Source organism: Odocoileus virginianus, chromosome 33 (genome assembly GCF_023699985.2).
Source record: "Odocoileus virginianus isolate 20LAN1187 ecotype Illinois chromosome 33, Ovbor_1.2, whole genome shotgun sequence".
NCBI lineage: Eukaryota > Metazoa > Chordata > Mammalia > Artiodactyla > Cervidae > Odocoileus > Odocoileus virginianus.
Window position 1 is genome coordinate 33,921,750 of NC_069706.1, and position 19,746 is coordinate 33,941,495.

A 19,746-nucleotide genomic window follows, 5' to 3' on the forward strand; every position below is an offset into this window, starting at 1 on the left:
TGGTTTGCTTCACTCCGTCTCACCCAGCAGATGCCTGCGTTCTCCAGTCCTCAGTACATCCCAGTTCTAGGACTGTCATCATGGGTCCAGACCTCCCCGACCCTCCCTGTCTGTCACCTGGGGTCAAGACACAGAGGCCCCCGATGAGAACATGAGGAGCTGTTGATGACACTGCAGTCCTGGAGGTCCCAGGGAGAGAAGCAGAAGTATCTAGAAGACGAGGCTGTCAAGTTGAAAGGGATCCCTGAATGGGGCCCATCCAGCACCACCCACCATGACAGGCCAAGGCTTCTGCCAAGCACAGGCACATCCCAAACAGTCAACTGCATAGACCCTGTGGGTGCGACTGGGGTAGACCAGTCGCCTCTGCCAGCCACTGGCTCCACCCAGTCTGAGATAGCATCATGTGGATGAGTTTACAGTTGATGACATTGGCCAAGGCCCCCTTCCCCTCTTCCGGCCTCAGCATGGGTGTGATGTGCTCAGTCCCTGAGACCCCGGCCCCAGCTGGGAGGTTCTGGAAATGCTTTCCTGCAGCAGGCTGATGGCCCACCCATCCTCTCCAGTGCACTGGAGCCGCCCCCAGCCACCCAAAGCCGAAGTGTGTGACCTTGAGCCCTGGTGTGTGAACTTGGCCCCAGAGAGGATCCTAACGCAAAGCAGGAGGAAGAGGAAGACCAGCTCCTGGATCTGCTGAATTCATGAGACTCCTCCTCCCTTTATACTTTCCCCTCTTCTCTTAACATCAGCACCCACCCCCACTGCCGACGTCTCCCCGCCAACACGCAGGCCATGTGCTAGACAGCCCTTCCACTCCTTTCCTGAGTGCTCTGGAAAGAAGCCCACTGGCATCTCGCAGGTCGCTTAGGGGATGAACATGTTCTCCCTGGAGCCACAGACACTAATTGAGGGACCCGGTCCTCCCCCCACCCCCCGCCAAAGGCTGCGCTTGGTGGGTGGAACGCACATCTGCTATCCTTTGCTCGGCCCCTCCTCCTCGCCCATGCACAGCCCCCTCTACCATGACATCTCACTGCAGTGTGTTTGTGCCATTCCAGGCACATGTGGCCCACCCCCTGGTCCCTGGGCTGGCCGATACTCACCTCTTGAGGAGGTGACTGACTGCAGAGAGAGAGCCTGACTGTCCTGGGCTCTACCAGCCTTTCCTAGATCTCCGTGGAGGCCCCCATCTCCCTCCTCGTGTTCAGCACATCAGAGGGAGTGACAGGAGAGCCTTGTCTTGCACCTGGAGCCTCTGCCCTGGAGAGACTCTGGATCTCTGCGGCCAGTGGGAAACATCCGGGTTCCCCCAGAGGTCATGTAACTCCAGCCAGGAGAGTCTCAGAAAATTAACCAGCTTAGCAACCATCTCCTGCGGCACCATGGTGGCCCCAGCCATGCCCTGCAAAGTGCCCGTGAAGGAACCGGCAGCGGCCACAGGGAGTGCTGGGAGCCCTCTGGACGTGCAGACAGCCCAGCAGCTGAGCACTGCGCCTGCGACATGGGCCAGCCCCCGTGAAAGCACTTTCCAGAGAAAGAACAGGCAGGTGACATCTGTGGATATTTACAGCCCCACACAGCATGACAGGAGGTGCCGAAAGATGCTCGCCTGACAACAAAACCCATCTCGACGGCTGGAACCACTCCAGGCTGGGACGGAGTATCAAAGGGCCCCGAATCTCATCAGTGAGGCCACACTGTCTGTTGAGGCTGTGAGCAGGAGCAGATGCTGAACAGAACAGATTCTCAGCTCACTCTCCCCAACAGGCCAGGGTCAGAAGTCTACCAAAGAGGCTAGCAAAGAAGCAGGTGTTAGAAGCGGCTGAGTGGTCAGTGCCCAAGCAGTCCTCTTCAGCTCAGCCAGTCGGAAAGCAGTGGCCCTTTCTTCTTCCCATCACTTGGTCTCCTGCTCCCCCATGGGCTTCAGCAAGGCCTCACATAGATAATAACATTTCTCTAAGCCTCAGTTACTCGTCTCTACAATGGGGAGAATCAGCCATCCATCATCTGAACCTCTTATCACACACCTGTGAAAACTGCCTTTCTAATCTTTCATTCATTCATTCGAGAAATGTATTGTGTTCCAGTTCTTGGCCAGTGGATGGTGAAAAGACCCTCTGAGTGGTAAGTGGGGCTAAGGCTTTACCTTGCAAGTTGCCAGAAGACCCTGGAAGCAAGGAAGCTGAGGATGGGAAGGTAGTTCTCCCAAAAGGCTTGGCCAAGAAAGGAAGCCCAAAACGGGACTGTGGCTAAAGGGTGACGCAGATTCAGTAAGACTGTTTTCTCAAAGATGAGAGATGCTTCACGTGCTGATGGGAAGAAACCAGTGGGTGAGAAGGATGGAGCTTATGAGGGCAAGGGGATGCTCAGCGGAGTGTAGATCTGAGAAAGTGAGCTGAGCTGGACATAGAGGGTGAGGTCGTGAGCTGGAGGAAGACCCCCTCCCCAATCTCTACCCTCTGGGGGTCACACAGCACCTCTAACTTGCCTTTTGCTGTTGTTCTTTAGTCGTGGCCCACTCTTTTGTGACCCCCCATGGACTGTAGTCCACCAGGCTCCTCTGTCCATGGGATTTCCCAGGCAAGAATACTGGAGTGGGTTGCCCTTTCCTCCTCCAGGGGATCTTCCCAACCCAGGGATTTAACCCATGTCTCCTATATCTGCAGACGGATTCTTTACCACTGAGCCACCAGGGAAGTCCCTAACACGCCTTTAGCAAAGCCCTTTACTTGGCAGTATTATGATGATCTGCTCACACCTCTATCCCCGGCACCCTCCAACATACTCCTGCCCCCTCCATTTAGGAGCTCCTGAGGTCTCCTTTTCGTCAATGTGACCCAAGCATCTTGCACAGTGTCTAGAACCTCCAGGCTAATTTGAATGTATGGCTTGTCCCCCTCCCTTTAATGGCAGCCATGGTAGCAAGTCTTGGAAACATCATCAGATTCACTAAGAATCATTTCCCTAAAATGCTGAGCTCTGCAGATTAGCCAGGAGGCTACAGCCTTCTCCCAGGAGAACTCCTTCTGGCTTTGAACACTCAGCCATTTAAAACACAAACACACTCATACACAGAGCTCTAGCCAGAGGTGAAATGTCAGCATCGTCTTGGACTCAAATCAATCAGTTCAGTGCTTGGATGCACTAGCTGAGCTACCTCGCCCCGGGCCTGCCCTTGCCCATATGGAGGCCCAGAGGATTCATTTCCTGTCCTGGCCAGGACTCCAGCACGCATGTGCACGCACACACACACACACACACACCACCACACACAGGAAGCATTCCCTGGTTGAATTAAACTTATCATCTCCTGATGAGTTTGTGGCAAAGCTCCTCTATGACACCAAAGCAACATGAGATCTTGCCTCTAAAACACCAGGGACCAGACCACAGCAGGTATTGCATGAAGGAGCCAGGTGAGAGTCCAGTTGATCTGTCCTTTGTGCTGGGGAAGCTTTGAGTGGGATTTCCCAATACCTTAAAGGTTGCGGGTAATTTAGAGTAAGGAGCATTTAATTAGGAGCACGAGATTCAGGTTTCAGCTCTGTATCAGCAATTTCTCAGCTGGATGACCTTGGCCAAGTTCCTGGTTCACAGGCATCTGTCTTCTTCATGTGTCCTCACATGGCAGAAAGGGTGAGGGAGCTCTCTGGAGTCTCTTATAAGGTCACTAATCCCATTCACAGGGCTTCCCAGGTGGCTCAGCAGTAAAGAATCCTCCTGCCAATGCAGGAGACATGGGTTCGATCCCTGGGTCAGGAAGATCCCATAGAGAAGGAAATGGCAACCCACTCCAGTATTCTTGCTTGGGAAATCCCATGGACAGAGGAGCCTGGTGAGCTACAGTCTGTGGGGTTGCAAAAGAGTCAGACACAACTTAGCAACTCAACAACAACCAACAACAATCCCATTCATAAGGGCTCTACCTTCATGACCTAATTACCTCCCATGCTAGGTTGCTTCAGTGGTGTCTGACTCTCTGCAACCTTATAGACCAAAGCCCACCAGGCTTCTCTCAATTACCTTCCAAAGGCCCCTAATTATCTTGAGGAATAGATTTCAACATATACATCTGGGGGTTAGACACAGATGGTCTGTAGCAGCATCTGTATTGTGGAAATATAAAATAACGTGACTGAAAGGCCTTCTGAAAGTATAAAATTTCAGACGCGAGGAACACTGACATGATATCTGTTGGCAGAAGGTGGCTAAAGGAACACTTTTAAATGCACCTCTAGTGATGAAGTAATGGTCCTCTGTCCCAAGATTACAGCCGACTCCTTTGGTCAGCACTGGCAGCAATCATATTCCAGGTACAAAGCTGGTCAACAGCCTTTACAGATACTAAGTATCAGCACTGTGTCAGGGACCACAATGGGAAGTTAGTCATGACAACACTCGACCCTCCAGAATTTCTCAACCTGTCCACAACACTGTAATAAGCAATCTTTCTAGGGACTTGTTTGGCAGTATGATTCATAAACCTTGATGTGGTATACATGCTCCTTGACCCAATAATTCTGCTTAGGAGTTTATTCTAAGGAAATCACTAAAGATATGGACAAAGATCTAACTAAAAAGATGGTCACAAAGTTCGAGTGCCAGCCGGATGGAGTAGCTTGTGTCAGACTAATTCCACTTAAGATAAAAATAACACACTCTAGATAAAAATTTTAAACAACTATTTGGAGGCACTAAAGAATAACAAAAAGCCAGCAGAAACTGGTGGGAATCCAAAACTTGCAAACAAGAGAACAGCACTGAGTGAATACCACATTACATAGTTTTTCCCTCAAGGTCATATCCCAGTTCAGGCAATGCAGGGTGGCCAGAATGCAAATCAAAAACTGCAGTTGTTGAGTCTTAAGGCTGCCAGAGAACCTGGAAACTGGGGTAAGAAATCTAATTAGAGAAGAACAACACGGAGCTGAGAGCCTTAAACTCTGTGTACAAACTACCCTGAAATCCTTGGCTGACCCCTGAACTGTGCATGTGTAGGGGAGATTCCAATGAGCTTAGCAGAAAACAACAGCGGGAAAGCTACAAAAGCTGAGCAGATTTATCAGCTGCTGTCTAATAAAAGGAAGGTGATCTAGAGCTTGAGTCTCTCCAAGTTAGGGGGCTTAATAAAAACCTTAGTTAGGTATTATAGCTTGCCTTTGAAACCACAGAAAGGCTACACCTTAGGTGAAAAAGCTGTATCCCAAGTCTGATTTACATATCCACCCCAATAAAGAAAACCAAGCCTTCACAAATGTACAGTGATTTAACGGTTTGCTACACAGAAGTCAACACTCTCCCAAAAAAATCTGAATCTCTGAAATATATTTTTCAAAGTGTCCAGAGACAAGCAAAAGCTATTAACATGGAAGGAAGGAAGGGAAATGAGAGAGAGAGAGATAGAGAAAGAAGTAAACGCTACCCAAGTCACAAGTGTCAATACAAACAAACCATAAGATGACCCAGATGTTGGAAATAGAAGACAAGGACTTAAAAGCAGCTATTACATACACATCCTTGGATACAAAAATAAATTATGGTCATAATGAGTGAACAGATGGGGAAAGCTTATCAGGGAAATATAAGCAAAACAAAAAACCACACATATATACCCACATGGAAATTTCAGAACTGAAAAGCATAATATCTGAAGTGAAAATTTCACTGGAGGGCTTAACAGAAGCTTGTAAAGTCATAAGAAAGAGTCAATGAACTTGACGACAGATCAGTAGAAATTATCCAACCTGAAGAAAAGAGGGGAAAGAACACAGATCCTCAATGACAGTCTCAAACAATCTAACATGGATGCAAATGGAATCTTAAGAGGAGGGGAGAGAATAAGGCAGAAAAATACATTTGAAGAAATAATGGACAAAAATTTTCCAAATTTGGTCAAAAACACGGACTTACAGATCCAAGATGTTCAAAGAAACCCAAGCAAGACTTTTAAGATCTCACTTGGTAACATCATAGTCAAACTGCTGAAAGGCAAAGATGAAGAAAACTCTTGAATACGACCAAAGGAAAAAAAGGAAACATTCTTAGTGGGGAAACATGATGACAGCAGACTTCTCACCTGAAATAATGGATGCAAGAAGACAATAGAATGACCAAGCTGTTTAAAATCACTGAAAGAAAAAAAGATCAATCCACAATTATAAACTCAATAAAAATATTCAAAAAATTAATGGAAAGTGAAGTATCGCAGATAATGTGGAGAAACTACAGCCCTTGTACATTGCAGGTGGAAATGTGAAATGGTGCAGCCACTATGAACACAGTCTTGCAGTCCCTCAGCTAGTTAAACAGAAAATTACCATATGACTCAGAAACCCCAATCCTAAGTATATATCAAAAAGAATCGAAAACAGGTGTTCAAACAAAAACTTGTACGTGAATGTGCATAGCAGCACTAATCACAATAGTCGAAAGGTGGAAACAACCCAAATTGTCCATCAACTGATGAATGAATAAACAAAAGCAGTGTATCCAGCTAATGGAATATTATTCATTATTCAGATACATGCCACAACTTGGATGAAGCTTCAAAACATTATGTAAAGTAAAAGAAGCCAGACACAAAGGCCTCATATTGAATGATTCCATTTATATGAAATATCTAGAATAGGTAAAGCAGTAGAGACAGGAAGCAGATTTGTGGTTGCCAAGCACTAAGGGAAGGAGAGAATGAGGAATGACTGCTTAATGGGTGTAGGGTTTCCCTTTGGGGTGATAAAAAATTCTGGAATTAGATAGCATTATGGTTGCAAAACACTGTGAACATATTTAATACCACTGAATCGTATGCTTTAAAATGTCTGAAATGGTAAATTTTATGTTAAGTCACTGATTCAATGGACATGAATTTGAGCAAACTCTGGGAGGTAACGGAGGACAGAGGAGCCTGGCATGCTACAGTCTATGGGGTCATGAAGAATCAAACATTGCTTAGCAACCAAACAACACCAAATGTATGTTTCTATAGATACAAATATCTATAGATTTATAGACAGATAGATGATAGATAAACATTAACACAAAATAGATACTAAAACATTTTTTTGAGTTCAGAGAATTCACCACAAGTAGATCTGTACTATAAGAATTGCTGAAAGAACTTCTTGGCACTGAGGAAAAAGGATTCTAGAAGAAAGCTCAGAGCTTCAGGAAGAAATAAAGATCATTGGAAAATGATAACTACAGCATAAAGGGAAGACTGTTTTTCCTTCTCTTCATTTCTTAAATAGTAATCTGACTGTTAATGCAAAAAGTATAATGTTGAATTGTAAAATTTCTAACACATTCATATTTAAAGCATATGACAACAATAACACAAAGAATGGAAGGAGTAGATAAATGAACTGTTAAAATTTTCTTTCATTGTACATGCAATAGTCCCATATTTATGCTAAGTTTGCTATGATAAGTTAAGGATACAGATTGTAACCCTTTGGAGCACTAGTATATCATACGGAGAACTATAACTAAAAGCCAGTAAAGGAAAATATGCAACTTCTGATTCCAGTCATGATAGACTAAGTCATATTGAACTTGCCCTCCCATCATAAACAACTAGAAAATGAGACGAAATTTATGAAACAAATGTTCACAGACATGGAACCATGTGGAGCAGTGATTCCTGAGAGAAGGAAAATAAACAAGGTGATTCCTGCAAGCACTTTCTGGACTGGAGCACATGATGGTGGTTAACAAGTAGCACACAGCAATCTGTCTGAACTGAAGAAAGAGAAATCAGAGTACAGCCAGGCTAAGGCAAATTTGGTGGGTGGAATACCAGAGAAAAGAGAATTATATACATAATTATTCATTCGTGGGGGTCAAAAGTTATTGAACTGTATACTTCTGGTGTATGTAAATTAAATACATATAATGAGTTGTATGTAAATTACACTTCTATAAAGTTGACTTAAAATGTGCAAATAATTATTAACATAAGAAATAGAAAACATGTGTGGCCCTATATAGATGAAAGAGAATGAATTTGTTATCAAAAATTTCCCCACAAATAAAACTACAGGTCCAGATGGTTTCCCTGTGAATTCAAAGTTTAATTAAACACTTGAAAAAGCAATACGATCTTCAAAAAAAAAGAGTTTTCAGAAAACAGAGGAGGGAAAATTTCCCAATTCTTTTTATGAGAACAGCTTAACCCTCATAATTAAAAATTGATACATAGTAGAAGGAAACTACAGATAGACATCAAATATGGAAATATAAAAAAGAATAAAGTATCCAAATGAAGTTCATTCCAGTAATAATAAGGCTACTCCCAGGAACAAAAGATTGGTTTAGTATTCCAAATTAATCAATGTGCTGCATTAATATAACAAAGGATAAAAATATTATCACCTGAATACAGATGCAGAAAAAGCATTTGATAAGATTTAGCACCTATTCCTATTCCTGATGAATACTCTCAACCAACTTGGAAGTGACTGCCCTCATATGATAAATAGCACACATAGAAAGTGTTAGTCGCTCAGTCGTGTCCAACTCTTTGTGACCCCATGGATAGCCCGCCAGCCTCCTCCATCCACGGAACTCTCCAGGCAAGAATACTAGAGTATGTTGCCATTTCCTTCTCCAATACATAGAAAACCTACTGCTAATAACATATTTAATAATAAATTTTTAAATATTGAGAACTTCGCTCCTATGATCAGGAACAAGTAAACCTGTCCTCACAACTTCTATTAAACATTTTACTAGACGTTCTAGTTGGTCCAATAAGGTAAGAAAAAGGAATTAAAAGCAAAATATTTGAAAAGAAAAAGCAAAAATGTTTTTAGTCACAGAAGACATGAGAGTTTATGTAGAAAATCCAAACAAATCAGTATATAAGCTATAATCAATATATAAGCTAATCAATATGTAAGAATTATAAAATGGATTTAGCATGGGTTTCAGACACAAAGTCAATCATCAAAAATAAAATATATTTCTATATACTATCAGCAAAATAATTATAACATCAAAACTTTAATCCCATTTTTTAGAAGCACCAAAAAAAAGAACTACTTATAAATACATCTAATAAAAGATAAGAAAGCCATCTACTGTGAAAACTACAAAATATTGCTGAGAAAAATTAAAGCCTTATATAAATGCAGAGCAATATCATGTTCATGAAACAGAAGATTCACCAGTAAGAGATCCATTCTCCCCAAATTGGGTATGCAAATTCATCACAATCCTAATCTCAACCCAGTAGGCATTTTTGTAGACATTAATAAATGGACTGTAAAATTTTTATGGAAATGCAAAAGAACTAGAGTGGTCAAAACAGACTTAAAAAATAAGAAAACTAGAATTACATATCATTCCATCCTTACTAGAACAGTTCAAGCTAAAAAAACTACCACCACCAAATGCTGGTGAGAATGGGGGACAGCTGGAACACACTCTGCTTGTAGGAGTACAATGTGTTAACCCTTCTTTGGAAACAGTTCGGCTGGTTTTATTATTATCGTTAAACAATTCAAAAATGAGCAAAAGTCTTGAACAGACACAGAAAAAGATCTAAGAATGGTTAGTAAGCACTCAGATAGGCATACAGAAAGATGCGCAACATCGTAAGTCAACAGGCAAGGGCAAATTAGAAAGCATTTCATACCCATTGCTGCTGCTGCTTAGTCGCTTCAGTCATGTCTGACTCTGTGTGAACTCATGGACTGTAGCCCGCCAGGCTCCTCTGTCCACGGGATACTCCAGGCAGGAATACTGGAGTGGGTTGCCCTGCCCTCCTCCAGGAGATCTTCCCAACCCAGGGATCAAACCCAGGTCTCCTGCATTGCAGACGGATTTACCATCTGGGCCTCCAGGGAAGCCCAAGAATACTGGAGTGGGTAGCCTATCCATTCTCCAGGGGATCTTCCCAACTCAGGAATAGAACCAGGGTCTCCTGCATTGTAGGTGGATTCTTTACCAGCTGAGCTACTGGGGAAGCCTCGCTTCACACCCACTAGAATGGCTAAAATTAAACACTGACACCACCAACTGTTGACAAGGATGTGGAGCAATTAGAACATACTTTGCTGATAAGAGTGTAACATGGTAAAACCACTTTAGAAAACAGTTTGACTCTTAAAAAGTTAAGCATACATCACAACCTAGCAATTCCACTTCTAGCGATCTACCCAAGGGAAATAAAAACAATAAAAATGTTGATAGAAAGACATAAACAAGACTGTTCACAGAAGCTTTCTTCATAAAGGCAAAAACTATAAACAACTCAAATATCTATTCACAGGAAAATGGGTGAATAAAACCGGTTATTTTTACAATTGGATGGGCTTCCCAGGTGGCAGTAGTAGTAAGGAATCTGCCTGCCAGTGCAGGAGACATAAGAGATGTGGGTTCAACTCCTGGGTCAGAAAGGTACCCTGGAGAAGGGAATGGCAACCCATTCCAGTATTCTTGCCCATCGGGCTCCCGTTCACAGGGTCGCAGAGTCAGACACAACTGAAGCAACTTAGCACATACACACGCATACAATGGAACAATCCTCAGTAACAAAGAAACTACTGATACATATATAAGGACATGAATAAATCTCTAAAACATTATCCTAAGTGAAAGAAAGCATGCACAAAGGAGTATATACTGTATGACTCCTTTTACATGAAGTTCAAGCGTGGATAAAACTGAGCTACGATGTTAGAAATAAGAACAGAGGTTGTTAAGGGGTGGGGATTTTCTGTGAGGTGATATATGCATGTATCAAAATTCATCAAATTGTACACTTAAAATGGGCATCCGCTGGTATATGTAACTTTTACATCAGTCAGAGAGAGATGCTTGCAGCAAGATTATGAAAAATTTTTAAATGGAAACAAGTTAAATATTTTCTAGTAGGGGGTTAGTTAATAAAGTGTGTATCCAAATTCCGCAGCCATTGAAAATGATAATAGAGAAAGCAATCTATTGACAAAGAGACATGTTCATGACAACCGATGTGAAAAAAAAAAGTTATCGAATGGTGTGCAGAGTATAACAGACACGAAAGCACAGAAAAAGGTCTGTGGAACTACTCTGGCAGTCCAGTGGTTGAGATTCGCCTTCCAATGCAGGGGGTGCGGGACCCAGGGTGTTCCCCTGGTCAGGGAACTAAAATCTCACAAGCCTCTGGGCAACTAAGCCCACACCACAACTAGAGAGCCCCGCTCTGCAATAAGAGAAACCTGTATGCCACAAAGAGAAAGCCTGCATGCCACAGCAAAGACCCAGTGCAGCCCTTCCCCAGCAAAATAAAGGGTCTGGAGGCTTTTCTTCAAAGTGAGACTGGGGGTCACCTTGAGAGGTAAAATTCTGGATGTTTTCACTTTTCTATACCCAGTACGTACTTGCTTGTGCAATAAGAAAAAATATTTCTAAATAGATGCAGATATTACAGTTAATTCTCCTTATTCAGGGTAGCCACATTTCATCAAGTCCCCAGGGAATCCTGAATCGGAGACTACTGAACCATCGCTTGTGGGGGAAATACAGGATTAGATTCCTGTGAGTATCAGGTCACAACATGTTCATCAATGGATCAATACGATCAATACATAAGCTTGTTTTATGTGGGCTTCCATCTAAAGACATCTTATTGAATCTACATTAGAGATTCATTAACATTTAACCCACAGCCAATAGCAGCACTATAACTCATGCCAAACAAAGCTTACTTAACACATGTTATTTTCTCAGAAAGTCACATCAGAGTCTTTTTGCACTAAGAACATTGGCCCACTATGCTTGGGGACATTTTAGACAAGAATATCACTCCCCTCCAGCCAAAAAAGAAAGGCACAAAAATGTGAAAAACACGGCACTAAACAGGCGGTGAAAAGGATGCTTGTTTACATGAGAACTGAAACCAAGAAGCAGGGAGCCATCTGGTTCAACCTCCTAACATGGGAACACACGTGAGGCGACTCAAATTTTTTATCGCTCTGCACACAGCTCTGAATGGCCACAAAAGTGCTTCAGGTATTAATTTGGGTTACAAGTAAATTTTAGTAAGATTCACAAATGCAGACTCGTCAAATAATTAGGATGGGGGAGTTCCCTGGTGGTCCGGGTGGCTAAGGCTCCATGCTCCCAAAGAAGGGGGCCTGGGTTCAATTCTTGGCAAGGGAACTAGATCCCACATGCCACAAGTGAGAGTCTGCATGCTCCAACTAAAGATCCCACAAGATGAAACTAAGATCTGGCACAGGCAAATAATTAAATAAAAATATATTTTTAAATAATTAGGATCGACGGTATATAGACATGAGGCTTCCCTGGTGGTTCAGTCGGTAAAGAATCCGCCTGCGATGTAGGAGACACGTCTATGAAGGAGAGCATTCCCAAGCCTTGGGCCAGCACTCCTGGAGCATCCAGGGAGGAAATAGAAGCGGAGACCGAGGGGAGGGAAACAGGTCCAGAGGCAGGCCTTCAGGGAGGCGGGAGCCAGCTACCCCCAGGCAATCCCAGCCCAAGTCGTAAAACCAGAGACCCGACAGCTTGGAAGGAAGGCCAGACGCGTCAGAAAAAAAGATGCTCCTCCTGGGGAATCTCATCTGAGGCAAAGCGAAACCAGGGAGGAGGGCCCCTCTGACCTGCGGGCTTTCCAGAGAGGTCGGCCTGGGAGCCGAGGGGGAGGTCACGGTCCAGGCCCCTCCACAACCATCTCAGGAATGTGTCTGAAGTCACAGACACCGCCCTGGCTTTGCCTTCGGTCATTATGGGTTCCTCCTTGGGAATGTGAAGTCATTACCAGGGCTTCCAGGAGCCAGTCCCAACCTCAGCCGGGGGCGCCCTGCTCCCAGGAGTCCCTGAAGCCCATAGGGTTCCCAGGACCCTCACACTCACAGATGGAGAGGAACTGCTCAACCCCAAGTCTCCCTGAAAGAGGCAAGCCTCATCCCAAGCCCTAAGATGCACACACGTCCTCATCGAGGTGGGCAAGTTTGGAAGATCCTTCCAGAGCTCTGGCAGAGGCTCTGAGGCTGAGAGTGTCTCGCAAGGTGCCAGCACCTCTTACTAATTAGCTCAGGATGCCCAGATGTTTCTGGTGAGTGTGCTGATAACCCACATCGGTGTGGTTGACCAGGGATGATCTTTCTTCCGGAGGGGAGGTGCCACGCGCTCTCAAGGGCAGGCGCCTCTGGGGGCATTTGCCCAGGTCAGAGTCACCCCATCTCCTCTCCCAGGAAGGGGGGGCCCCTGGCCCTGCTTGAACCTACTGCTGTCCTGGTGGGCAGAACCTCCCTGAGAACAAAGCTTGACCCTCACACACCCCTGGCCTGCTGCTGCTTGCCAAATGTTGTGCTTCGTTTGTGCAGTCTGCAAAATTACCCAAAACATGCGCGTGGGCCCAAAAGGTGCTGGCCCAACCTTCCAATGTCATGGAGCCACTTCAGGGCCACGGGTCATCCTGGGAGGTCACTTTGTTTCCTTGCCATTTACCACAGGTTATAGCTCAGGTTCTGTGAAGTTGGATGTTAACTTGTACAAAACTGTAGAGATGTAAAGGATTTCTCAGTAGAGAGGAAAAGCCCAAGGGTTTTGTTTTATTATTCTGTAGGATCTAACTTGGGCTTCCCAGGTGGCTTGGTGGTAAAGAACCCGCTTGCCAGTGCAAGAGACAGAGCAACTTGGCAAGCTACAGTCCATGAGGTCACAGAGAGTCGGACAGGACTTAGTGACTAAACAACAACAAATAGTATTTTAACATACATATAACTAAAATCAGGCTTCCCGGTGGTTCAGTGGGTAAAGAATCCACCTACAATGAGAGAGACACAAGAGACTCGGGTTCAATCCCTGGGCCAGGAATATCCCCTGGAGGAGGGCATGGCCATCCACTCCAGTATTCTTGCCCTGGAGAATCCCCAGGGACAGAGGAGCCTGGCGGGCTACAGTGCATGGGGTCACAAAGAGCCAGACACGACTGGAGTGACGGTGCATACACACACAAAACTAAAATCAGTAAGTCAGGGAATAAAAAAAAAGACAAGGGAGGATCGTGTTGTCAGAAAGTCATGGTTGAGGACAGCTACTGTTTCCAAATATAAAACCGACCCCTGAGCCGGGGGACAGCCTAGCTCTTCTGGAGAACCGGGTGAGCTGCAAACCTGTTCATCAGGCTGGACCCAACCTTCGCTGTACGTGAGCGGCGTGGCAGTGGGCTCTGTCACCCGCTTTGATTCCCGCCTGAGCGCTGCTGTCTGGCCCCTTCGGGCTCCAGAGCCAGACTGAGCCCAGGGCCCGGGGCTCGGAAGGGACACCTGGCCCTGGGCCCCGCCCTCCCCTGAGCACCGGCCGGGCAGAGGGGTCGGTGGGGTGAGGCCCTCCTGCTCCTTCCACCTACTAGGTCCATCTGCCTTCTTCTACAACAGGTGCGGCTTCACGGCTCACATGCCCTCATCTGCATTTACTCAGAACACATACCCAGCCCTGCCTGCCCCAGCTGCTGCGTGAGTCAGAGCCAGAGCAGAAGAAATAGGCTGTGCATTGAATTTCCTCCCCAGGCTGGGGCTTACAATTCTCCTCCAGGCCTGGCCCGAGCAGTGCACACATGGACCCTACATTGGTGCCCCCCAGGCAGGGTGTCAGGCTCACCCCAGCTGGCCGGTCCCGAGCGTTTAGTTCAGAGATGCCTGGGAGAAAGAAAGAATGTGAAAAAGAGAGGAACTCCTCCCCAAACGAGGGCAGGCGGGAGAGGAGCATCCAGAGACTCTGAGAATCAGCCTGGCCAGCAGCCATCCCCCGACTCCCTTATTTAAAATTAATAAAATGATAAACACAGTTACAGGTAAATGACAATTCAGTACATTTAGCTGGATAATATGAAAATTTACATGTTCACAAGCATATAGCTCCTTCATCAACATCGATCATTTTAGCCCATGTAGTCAAAGTCTTCTGGCATCCCAGAATTTTTATTGATTTTATTTTCTCCAAACCCAAATTTTCCCCAGAGACTCACCCTCATCACAGTTGCTCCCGGTAAAGCCAGGGCAGCACCTCCATTCCAGCGCCGTCACCGTGCGGTAGGACACTCTGTACGTGGGTCTGATCAGAGTCCTGTAACTAACACAAGGGCAGCATCAGGACAGTGTGAGGGCCCCTCTCCGCCACCGCAGACCCCACTGCTGCAGAGACCACCCAGCCCAGCCAGATACAGAAACACAAATATCATATGATATCACTTTTATATGGAATCTAAAAAAAATGAACTTATTTATAAAACAGAAACAGACCCACACGCATAGAAACTAAATTTATGGTTGGCTCAGACGGTAAGGAATCTGCCTGAAATGTGGGAGACCCAGCTTCGATCCCTGGGACAGGAAGATCCCCTGGAGAAGGATCTGGCAACCCATGCCAGTATTCTTGCCTGGAGAACCCTATGGACAGAGGAACCTGGTGGGCTACAGTCCATGGGGTCACAAAGAGTTGGACATGACAAAGCAACTAACACACATACACACACGCAAAGGGGATGGAGGGATAAATTAGGAGTTTAGGATTAAAAGATACACACGACTACAAATAAAATAGATAACCAACAAGGAGCTACTGTTGTAGCTACTGTGGTTCCAACAGGGAACTACACTCAGTATTTTGTAATAACTTCTAAGGGAAAAGAATCTGGAAAAGAATACATGTACAGGCTTCCCAGTGGCACAGCGGTAATGCAGGAGACACAGGAGACGGAGGTTCAATCCCTGGGTTGGGAAGATCCCACAGAGCAGGAAATGGCAATCCACTCCAGTATTCCTGCCTGGGAAATCCTATGGACAAAGAAGCCTGGCGGGCTACAATGGGATCGCAGAGTCAGACACGCCTGAGCACACACACACACATATAAAACTGAATCACTTTACTATACACCTGAAACTAACATATTGTAATTTACACATTGGAAATCAACTATAGTTTAAAAAAGGAAAACATACATATGATTGATTTTCACAAGGGGCAAAAATCCAGCTTTATTATTCAATTTCCATGACTGCTTAATCAAGTCTGCACAGCTTCCTCTTGAAAGCAAAACTGCATGACTTCACAGAACTTGCATCTGCTGACACCAAGCAACTTAATCATGAATGGGAAAATTATGAATTAATTGAGAGCAGCAGGCGTGATGTTTTTAGGCGCACTGTTGACAGGAAAACACATAAGTCATGTTTTGAATTTCAGAAATAGTGTGCTAAATCTGAAAAATCCTGTTACACTAATTTTTCTTTAAAAAAAAAAAATCCTCTCCCTTGTGTTTCGTAAACATTCCAGCAAAGCCACTTCCCCCTGGAGCTCTAAGCTGGGGATGGGGGAGGAGGAAGGGTTGGCAGGGCGCAGCGCAGCCGGGGGCTGGAACCTTCGAAGTGAGGGGACGAGAGTCTGCAGAGAGTGGTGCCCAGGGGCAAACCCAGGCCTTGGGGACTCTCAGATCCATGGCAGGAAGATCTCAGGAAGCAGCTGGCATAGGCCACTGGGGTGGGGGGTGGGAGGGCAGAGGACCAGACATTGTCACCACTCCTCACAGCAAGGGACCTGAGGAGACACAGTGGGGTGGGTGAGCCTGGGTCCAAGGAATCCAAACAGACTGTCTGCATAAGCAACATGGCATCACCGTCTCAGTGGACATGAGTCTGAGCAGACTCGGGGAGTCGGTGATGGACAGGGAGGCCTAGCGTGCTGCAGTCCATGGGGTCACAAAGAGTCAGACACGACTGAGCGACTGAACTGAACTGATAAGAAACATACACCATTTCTCACCCACGCGTTCACTCACATGCTCACACACACACACACACACATGCACACTCACACGCTCACAGCTGCTTCTTGCTGCAGATCTCCCAGCCAGAAACAGGCCCAGCTAGGAAAAGGAAGATGCTTTAATTTCTATTTAAAATGTCATTTTTTAAAAATTGGAGTATATACTTGCTTTGGGGCTTCCCTCATAGCTCAGTAGGTAAAGAATCTGCCTGCAATGCAGGAGACCTGGGTTTGATTCCTGGGTCGGGAAGATCCCTTGGAGAAGGAAATGGCAACCCACTCCAGTATTCTTGCCTGGAGAATCCCACGGACAGAGGAGCCTGGCAGGCTACATTCAGTCCACGGGGTCACAAGAGTCGGACACAACTGAGCTACTAAACGACCACCACAGTTGTTTTACAAAGTTGTGTTAGTTCCTGCTGTATAGTAAAGTGAAATCAGCCACACTGATCCATACTTATGTAAATATGCATCCCCTCTTCCTTGGATTTCCTTCCCATTTAGGTCAGGACAGAACATTGAGTAGAGTTCCCTGGGCTACACAATTGGTTCTCCCCCCTTTTTTTTTTTGGCCACACTGCATGGCATACGGGATCTTAGTTCCCTGACCGTGTCCCTGGCATTGAAAGTGCAGAGTCTTAACCACTGAACTGCCAGGGAAGTCCCTCGGTTCTCACTAGTTATCTATTTTACACATTAATAGTGTATATATGCCAATCCCCCCAGAGAAGGGCATGGCAACCCACTCCAGTATTCTTGCCTGGAGAATCCCACAGACAGGGGAGCCTGGTGAGCTACAGTCCATGGGGTCTCAAAAAGTCAGACACGAAGTGACTTGGCACACACGCCTGCATGCCAATCCCAATCTCAGTTCTAAAATTAATTCTTAAAGGCAGGTTGTTGCTCTGGCTAAGAGGGGCTGGGAAAGCGACGGAACCTCTCCCATAACCACAGCACCATGGGGTAGATGGAGCCCCGGGAGGTGGGGACACCAGCTGAGAATTCAAGGTCCTGACCCTAATTCACGCTGGGAATTGCACATGTTCCTGAACCTTCCTGAGCCTGTTTCCTGCTTTGCACGCTGAGGACCAGGATGCTGGGCGTGAGGCTCAGTGGAAGGGCACGTGTGAGAGCAGAAAGGGGTGTGTAGATGCTAGGTTTGTAAAATACAGACCTGACCTCATTCCTCCTGGCCCGCACCCTTTGGCCATCCCCCCTGTGGCCAGGAGAGAGCCTGAGCTGTTTAGCCCCGGGGGCCAGGCCTTCTCCAGCTGCCATGGCTGCCCCCAGGCCCCTTGTGCCATAGGCTGCCCCTCGGCCTCCAGCCCAGGCGCCCTCCAAGGGCTCTTCACTCTGTGCCTTGAGTGGTGATGGTGACAAAGTGATAGCAGATACAATGAGAGCTTCGAGTACTTGCCATGTGTCAGCACTGTTCTGACACATGACAACCCTAACAGGGGGGTGCTACCACCATTCCTAATTTACTGAGAGCTTCGGTAACTCTATCAGGGTCACACTGCAAGAAGATGGTGGAACTAGATTCTAAACCCAGGCAGAACTGGCAGAACCTAGAAACACTAACTTGTGTGCATGCAGTACCAGGGCACACTGTTCCTCTCTGCATCTGGCCAAGGTACTGAGACGTGGCCCCTGAACCAGAAAGCGAGCTCAGTCCCCAGAGAAGGTCTTGTTCTGCCCTTCTTTCCGAGCGAGGGCCATGGGCTGGTGTGTCCCCTGTGGGACCAGAAGCATCTGGGTGGCTGTGAAGTCCAGGAGCAGGGCCCGCCAGTAGGTGGCGCTGCTTCACCAGCCCAGCAGGCCAGGGCTCAGACCCTCCGCCCTCCCCTGAATGGCCAGGGCAGGTGCAAGTGTCCATGGGCTTACTCCCACCACTTTGCCCTCCTACATCCATGAAGAACTCCCAGGCCTTCCATTGGGGTCCAGTCCACAGATCCACTGATCTTTCTAAAATGATTCTGTTTTGTGGCTGACCTCTCTCAAAACTTTCCACGGCTCCCATAGACCAAAGACCACACTCTCCAGGTCAGTGAATAAGGCCCCACCTAGCGTCCTCCCCTCCCCTCCCTGCACAACCAGCAGCCAAGTCTCCTCCCACCACAACACAACAAGCAGCTCTTCCTGCCTCCTGGCCTTTGCACATGCAGGCTTCTCTGCCTACTGGCCCTTCCTCCTGTACTCGGCAGAGAAAAGCCCCCAAGAGCCTTCAGGGGGTGATGCCAACATCCTCTGCCCTGTGAAGCACCCCCAGTCTTGGCCAGAGTGGATGGGCTCCCTTATCAGCATTCCCACACCCTGTACAGAGCTTGGCTTTTCATGCGGGGTGCCCACTGTTTACCAAGCACTGGAATTACAAGAATAAAGGAGGCTGCAAGAGCTCTCACGGTGCTAGAGCTGGCGGCACAACTTCTGGATCATAGGTGTGAATATGTGCCTATGCACGGTGCTTCCTGGTGGCTCAGATGGTAAAGAATCTGCCTGCAATTCAGGAGACCCGGGTTCGATCCTTGGGTAGGGAAGATCCCCTGGAGAAGGAAATGGCAACTCGCTCCAGTATTCTCGCCCGGAGAATTCCACAGGCAGAAGAGCCTGGCAGGCTACAGTCCATGGGGTCGCAAAGAGTCAGACACAACTGAACCACTAACACACATGATGGTAAGTGCCAAGGAAGAAAGCACTGAGTTCACTCCTCGCATTGCAATGGATTAGTTTTCTTATTTTAAAATTAAAATTTAATTTACAGGGACTTCCCTGGTGGTCCACTGTGGCTAAGACTCCAAGCTCCCACAGAAGGAGCCCAGGTTCCATCCCTAATCAGGCAACTAGTTTCCTCATGCAGCAACAAAGATCAAAGATCCTGCATGATGCAACTAAGACCTGGTGCAGCCAAATAAACAAATGAATATTTAAAAAGGAAAGAAAGAAAAATATCTTGCCATGTGGATGGAAGAC

General features: G+C 46.4%; 1 protein-coding gene across 2 annotated transcripts in view; it reads right to left on the reverse strand.

Annotated features, from left to right (window-relative positions):
- Positions 1–19,746, reverse strand: part of COL26A1 (collagen type XXVI alpha 1 chain) — a 165,852-nt gene that overhangs the window by 81,578 nt on the left and 64,528 nt on the right. The window contains exon 3 of one of the 2 annotated variants that reach the window (XM_070460283.1): positions 14,981–15,084. In XM_070460283.1, coding sequence (XP_070316384.1) covers positions 14,981–15,084 — 104 coding nt within the window. The remainder of the gene's footprint in view (positions 1–14,980; positions 15,085–19,746) is intronic. The other variant, XM_070460284.1, reaches the window with a different exon arrangement.